Source organism: Equus quagga, unplaced genomic scaffold (assembly GCF_021613505.1).
Source record: "Equus quagga isolate Etosha38 unplaced genomic scaffold, UCLA_HA_Equagga_1.0 HiC_scaffold_2189_RagTag, whole genome shotgun sequence".
Lineage (NCBI taxonomy): Eukaryota > Metazoa > Chordata > Mammalia > Perissodactyla > Equidae > Equus > Equus quagga.
This window is the reverse complement of record NW_025793156.1, coordinates 8,284-15,803: the sequence shown is the minus strand read 5'-3', so window position 1 is coordinate 15,803 and position 7,520 is coordinate 8,284. Positions and strand designations below refer to the sequence as shown.

At 49.9% G+C, this 7,520-nt stretch overlaps 1 protein-coding gene across 1 annotated transcript; it reads left to right on the top strand.

Annotated features, from left to right (window-relative positions):
- Positions 1-4: 4 nt before the first annotated feature.
- On the top strand, positions 5-1,039 carry LOC124232083 (transcription factor AP-2-alpha-like; the record flags this gene model as incomplete). Its single annotated transcript, XM_046649058.1, has 1 exon — positions 5-1,039. A coding segment is annotated over one exon (999 nt), but the record flags the coding sequence as incomplete, so codon positions are not given.
- Positions 1,040-7,520: the final 6,481 nt, after the last annotated feature.

Here is a 7,520-nt window from a genome sequence, read left to right as displayed (position 1 = left end):
GTCTGGGCTTCTGCACACGCACCGGGGGCTGCCCCACCAGCTGTCGGGCCTGGATCCTCGCAGGGACTACCGGCGGCACGAGGACCTCCTGCACGGCCCCCACGGGCTTGGCTCAGGACTCGGAGACCTCCCGATCCACTCCTTACCTCACGCCATCGAGGACGTCCCGCATGTAGAAGACCCGGGTATTAACATCCCAGATCAAACTGTAATTAAGAAAGGCCCCGTGTCCCTGTCCAAGTCCAACAGCAACACCGTCTCCGCCATCCCCATCAACAAGGACAACCTCTTCGGCGGCGTCGTGAACCCCAACGAAGTCTTCTGTTCAGTTCCGGGTCGCCTCTCGCTCCTCAGCTCCACCTCGAAGTACAAGGTCACGGTGGCGGAAGTACAGCGGCGCCTCTCACCGCCCGAGTGTCTCAACGCTTCACTGCTGGGCGGAGTGCTGCGGAGGGCGAAGTCTAAAAATGGAGGAAGATCTTTAAGAGAAAGATTGGACAAAATAGGATTAAATCTGCCAGCAGGGAGACGTAAAGCTGCCAACGTCACTCTGCTCACATCACTAGTGGAGGGAGAAGCCGTCCACCTAGCCAGGGACTTTGGGTATGTGTGCGAAACCGAATTTCCTGCCAAAGCAGTAGCTGAATTTCTCAACCGACAACATTCCGATCCCAATGAGCAAGTGACAAGAAGAAACATGCTCCTGGCTACAAAACAGATATGCAAAGAGTTCACCGACCTGCTGGCTCAGGACCGATCTCCCCTAGGGAACTCGCGGCCCAACCCCATCCTGGAGCCCGGCATCCAGAGCTGCTTGACCCACTTCAACCTCATCTCCCACGGCTTCGGCAGCCCAGCGGTGTGCGCCGCGGTCACGGCCCTGCAGAACTATCTCACCGAGGCCCTCAAGGCCATGGACAAAATGTACCTCAGCAACAACCCCAACAGCCACACGGACAACAGCGCCAAAAGCAGTGACAAAGAGGAGAAACACAGAAAGTGAGGCTCTCCTCCCGCCCTGCCCCCTCCCGCGCCTCACCAGCCCCGGCGCGCCCACCCCCTCAATCTTGCCCCACCTACCACCTCCGGCAGGTGACAGCTCCGGGATCAGCAACCCCCACTGCTGCTACTGCTACTGCTGCTGCTGCTGCTGCCGCCGCCGCCGCCACTGCCGCCACCACCCTCGGCCCTCGGGAGTCTGGGGGACTGCTCTCTCCTGCCAGTGGGGCAGCCCCTGCTGACTCAGGCCCTGCCTCGACTTCCCCATCAGCACCAACTCCCCTTTACCCTCATGTGGAGCCTAAGAGAAGAGAACAGGCCGTGAAGCCAGCAAAGAAAAGTTCTGTCCGAGTTTGTGAACCTTTTTTAAAAAAACCCCAACAAATCAACAACAACGACAACAAAAAAAGTAATAACTTTTTTTTTTAGAAAAAAGAACGTAAAAATTTAAAAAAAAAATTATATGAGCTTCATGGGACTGAATCACCACCTTCCCTTACATACTTCAGTTCAGATTGTAGCCATACTAAAAAAAAAAGGCAAAAAGGATAATGACATTTTTATCAGTATTGTGAATAAACTTGAACACAAATACAAAAAAAAAAAAAAAAAAAAAAGAACTCACCTCCGCGTGTGGCCTCTCGTTATTGGAGCTTAGAACGCGGCTGTGTCCTAGCTGTGAGGAAGGCTGAGGATGAGTATTCTGGTGTCTACTTTAGGAGGGTGGAGTGCACAGTGTGGAAACTCCCCAAATGCAGGAAAGATGACCACAGACGGCGGACAGTCATAAACTTGACAAATGCCCGTTTGCTCCACTGCATAACACTCCAGCTTCCCCTGCCCTGGTCCTTGTCACTCCAGCCACATGGGCTTCTCTCAGTTACTCAAAGTATCACCAGACCTCCTTATAGGAGAATACTCCATCGCCCCAGGAGGTCCACACCCTGAGCCCTGAAATCTGTGTACATGGTGCCTTACCTGCCGAAAGGAACTTTGTAGGTGTAATTAAGTTAAGGACCTTGAGATGGAGAGATTGTCCTGAATTATCCAGGTGGGTCCACGTAGTCACGAGAGAAGCAGGAGGATCAGAATCAGAGGAGACGTGACAACAGAAGCCAAGACTGGAGGGACGCAAGGATGGGGCCATGAGCTAAGACGTGCAGGCAGCCTCTGGGAGCTGGAAGAGACAAGCATCGGATGGTCCCCCAGAGCCTCCAGAAGGAACACAGCCCTGCCGACACTCTGACTGGAACCCTGTGGGACCCCCTGCAGATGTCCAACCTCCAGGACTATAAGGCAATGGAGCTGTGTTGTTGTAAGCCATCAAGAAACTAATAAACTCCCGCCTTGGCACATGCTGTTCCCTCTGCCTGGAGCCCCACCCTGAACCCCTCCTATTCCTTCATATCTCAACTCATTTATCCCTTTCTCCTAGAAACTGCCTCCAACGTCCCAGACTAGGTCAATTCCCCCAGCATCCTTTCTTACAGCCCCATGAACCTGCACTTCATGGCACTTACCACAGTATAATTTTACATTGGAGTCACAGTTTGATTCTACTCTCACCACACTGTAAGCTACCTAAGGATAGGGGCATGTCGAGTTTCGCCCACCATTGTATCCCCATCAGCCGGCACAAGACCTGGCACACAACAGGTGCTCAAGTAGCAGATTTTGAAAGGATGAGGGATCTCGCACACGTACTGTCAACCCAGCAGCAAAGCCCTTTACTTGGCTTAAGGAACTGCCTGTTCAGAAAAAAATCTAGACCCAGCTTCTAAAAGTAACACGGCAAAGAGCAAGCACTCAGTAAACAGTGGAGGATGGATGGATGGATGGATGGATGGATGGATGGATGGATGGATGGACAGATACATGGGTGCATGGATGCAGGGATAAGGGATAGTTATATGGATGGACAAAAGAATGGATGGAATGCCCTAATAACCATGAGCATATTTAAGAATCTTGCAGGACTATTTATTTTGTAAGAATAATATTTTGATCAATAATTGCCCACATTACAAAATAAATAAGCCCTGGGATGTACATGCATGGTGACTATAGTTACTCACACTGCGTGGCATATTTGAAAGCAGCTAGGAGAACTTGAAATTTCTCATCACAAGAAAAAAATTTTACAACTATGTATGACGACAGACTGGACTTATTGTTAACTGGACTTATTGTGGTGATCATTTCCCAATGCATACAAATATTGAATCGCTACATTGTACACCTGAAACTAACATAATGTTGTCAAATATACCTCAATTTAAAAAAATACATGCTACCCTTAAACATGACCCTTGAACCCTAAATGACACTGCACTCCTTAATCATCCCCAGCTTGTCACTTGTTCGCTGCCTTCAGAAAACCTTTACTGAACTCCTACTATGCAGCAAGCATTTCAGAGGCACCAAAAGAAGGAGACAAGGTCAAGGATCTCCTGTCTGGTGAGACGCCAACAACACACTCTTCTAGGGCGTCTCATCCTTCACTTCATTTCATCTTCACACCCTGTGAAAGAGATCATTTCCTTCCTGTTCCACCAGGTTGACAGGCAGCCCAGCCCGTGTGGGCGCCCTGCTCGGGGCTCCAATCAATGGAAGGAGGGGGCCATACGGGATGCTCTCCGTTGGCATTTTCCAACAATCCTGACAGGGATATAAAATCGTGACCCTCTTTGTAAAGAAGCATTGCCCTTTCCTGACAAAAGGACGGTTTTGCCATATAGTCCTTTAGCGTCTGTCTCACAGGATCCTTAGCCCTTTCTGGGGCTTTCCTCTAACTCTTGGCAGCCACCTCTCTACAAAATTGAGATGTAGATCCTGTCTTCTGTGCCCTTCTCTCGCCTCTCTGCCCCTCCTGATGCCTGTCTGTGCTTCCCCGTCCCGGACGCCTCATCTACCTCCCATGCCTGAGGACGTGTGCGCTCAGGGAGTTCTCGAAAGAGTTCTGACGGACAGTCCCTCAGGTGTTCCTCCTCTGAGGATTATTTATATTTTGCAAGATTTCCCCAAACATTTAAGCTCTTCAACGTTAAAAGAAATACATGGCTAAGGATGAACATTTGGGCATGATGGCTGAGGGAGAGAAAAAAACTTTTTAAGGCAGAATATCTTGATCAGAGCCTCAAATTATCTCCCAAAGGTGGGCCACGACTTCCTGCCCAGGGGGTACTGCCCGCTCCACCAGGAGGCTCACGGCTGAGCTTAGCTGTCGGCAAAGAGGAGAGAGAGGCAAACGGCAGGCACATGCCAGGAGCTCAGTTAGTAAACGGTGACGTACTAGGGACAGAGATGTGTGCAAGCAAAAGATGAGAGCAAAGAGAAGGCAGGGTGAGCACTTGAGAACGACTGCCCAAAACCGCATCTGGCACTGCTGGATTCTGAGAGCTGCCGCGGCCTCGTGCTTTGCTGGCTCGGCTGGCGTAGGGTGCCGGGGAGAGAGGAAAGCCTGGCTCCCGAGGTGTCCTCCAAGCGGCTGGGATGTTTTGTTTCTTTATGATTTTTATATCTAGATATTGAAGATAAAGTATGAAAATGAGACTCCATCATTTGAACAAGGCCCTTTTAAATGCAGAAAGAACAGCCCCATCGATCCAGAAATTATTCTCATTAGTCACTTTCTAGCCTGGCGCCTCAGGATCACCCCGGGGCTGCCAGCGGAGATGGAAGACCACAGTTAATGAAATCTCGGCACAGATACACGCTGCACCCACAGCAGGCACAGGCACAGCCAAGATTCACACCCAAGCCTGCACACCCTCCCCTTTGCATCTCCGGGCTGCTGTCTCAGGAACCCTCCACTTCTCAAAAGCCGAAGGAGACTTTAAGCCCACTACTAGTTGGGATGTGTATGAAGCCATTTTAGTGGCCCTTTCCTAAAAGAGACCCAGAAGACACCAGCTGAACATGATAAACCAGAAACAGCACAACGTGAAAAGAGCTTGGGCTCTGAACTCAGTCTGAAGTGGGCTTCTCCATTTACTAGCTGTGTGACCCCGGGTAAACTGCTTAGCATCTCTGGGCTCTGGTTTTCTAATCACTAGGTGGAGGATAATAATATTTATTCTGCATAACTGTGGTGAAAGTTAGAGAAAATGTGTTTAAAACACGTATCCCAGTGCCTGCTACTTAATAAGTGATGGCAGCTATTATTGGTAACAGTGAGTATTGGTAATGAATGAGCATAATATGCCCGCTTTTCTGCCCCCCGTCACTCTCTCTCTCTCCCCCTCCCCCTGAAGTTGTGCCTGCCACAGTCCTGCTGCAGTTTTTCCCTCCAGATGCCTGCATGACCAGTCTTTCAAAAAAGAACTTATCAGCCCAGACCAGGTGCTGAGCAATAAGCTAGGTCATGTTTGAGACACGTAATTCCTGTTGTCAGCAATCACTGATCTCAGCTTCCGGACGTAAATTTGGCTCTTCTGTGTCCTGCTGCCATCAGGGAGCAATCTTACCATGAGGACCCTTCCCTCCCTAATGGAAACATCCAGGGGAAGTAGGAGGGAACCCCTATAAAGCGGGCCTAGGTGAGAACAGCTGGACGCGGGCTCCCTAATTGGCAGCTTCCCATATTACGACAAGCTTGAGGCAGATTATGACAGCAGAAAGGGCACACGCGGGGACACAGTGGCAGACAGCACGTCCTCGGATGGAAGCTTCCACAGGCTGCCAGATGCAGCTGCTCTCTTTAACCTGTGTGATCATAGCGGCTCCAAAGTACCCTTCCCGGGGGCTCCAGGGCCGCATGTCAGCGTCAGCCTGGCGACCGAGGCCAGCGCTACAGAGGCACCTGGGAAAGCGCGGCAGCTGATGACAGCCGGGCTGGGGGCCAAGGGGCTGGGGGCCGGCTCCCAGCCTGCCCCCACAGGAACCCCTGGCTGGTCCTCATCCCCCTAAGGGTCGCAGTCTCCTGTCAGCAAAAAGGCCCCCCCTGGGCCCGTCTCCTCCCTGTAGGAGGAGCACAGCCGTGGGGGTGCACTCTGCTGGTCCACACTGTGTACCATCTCTACGCTATACATACCACGGGGGACGGGGGCATATATATATCATTTCTGAGGTTTCTTCTGATTGTACTGCTCAGGTCTGTCCACCCCTGGCCAATCAGCAACCACTATATAAATATACTTGAGAGATGGGAGAATAATAACTAAAACACTAAGCTACTATTAATTGGGCACTTCCTACGTGCCAAGCACTGTGTTCAACGCTTTACGTTCATGACCACATTTGATCCTGCTGACAATGCTGAGAAAGACTTGATAGGACACACCTGCTGTCAGCTGCCCGGCATTCGTTTCCCTCCGCCTCCTGATAACAGCGCTCTGAATTTCCCATGAGGAACCACGCCTCTTCGCCATCTTCCCTCACGTGGTCTTGTGGCATTGGCCTCAGCCCTAGCTCTCGAGGTGGATCTTGACTGGCTGCATCCATTGGTATATGCCCCCGCCCCTTGCCACAGGGGTTGGTTCAGGGGCAGACAAGCCCTGAGCAGTACTGTCAGAAGAAACCTCAGGAATTTACCAGGCATGTGGAGATCCAGTTTTCTTCCCTGCAGGGCTTGAATGTGAGCATGTGGCCCCATTATGTGCTAGCAGACATTTTGAACCCATAAGAGGATATACTTCCAGGATGAGAGCCAATGCTGAGGAAGCAGAACTGAGAAAGAGTGAGAAAATTAAGGATTTTAGATGCTAGATCAAGCCTTGCCGGAAGCTAACATTACTCCTGAGATTTATTGCTTAAATAATTTGATTTGAATTTTTTGGTCTCATACAACCAAAAGCATCCTTACCAACGTAGGCAGGTGTTATTATTATCACATTTTATACATGAGGAAACAGAGGCTCAGCGAAGCTAACCAACTTGCCCTAGGTCACACAGCAAGTACATAACAGAAATATCATCTGAACCTAGGTCCATCTGGGTTAGAAAGTCCAAGCTTTTTATCCACTACACTTTGCTACCGTGAGGTGGTAGGAACTGAAAATACCTTCAAAGTGAAAATGTTCAAAAAATGCAACTTTTTAAATCTCAGGAGTAGATTTAAAATCATCACCACAAACCCCAACTGGCATGGGCTTTGTTAGCACTTTCATAACAAGAAACCTGCCCCTTACTTTAATCTCATTGGGCTGTTCAACAGTGATCAACAAACACTGGGCAGCTCCCATCTGGTGTGCTGGTGACTGTTCCAAACAGCTGACATCCTGTCCAACCTGAACCCTCTCTCTTCGCACGTTCCTACCTTCTTACTCACTGAGACACTGAAGACACCAGATATTAGGTCCTTGAGTTTCCCCTTAAAATCCATCAATAGCTTTCCCTCGACTGTTGCGTAAAGTTGAAGCTCTTGGTCTTAACAACCTTCATTCTCAGCCTGCAACTGATGAAAATGTAAAGCTCCCATTTTAAGCAAAAACAAGGTTTGGGCTCATATGACTGGGAAGTCCAAAAAAAGGAATCTTCTGGCATGGCTGCATCCAGGAACTCCACCAACATTACCAGGATTC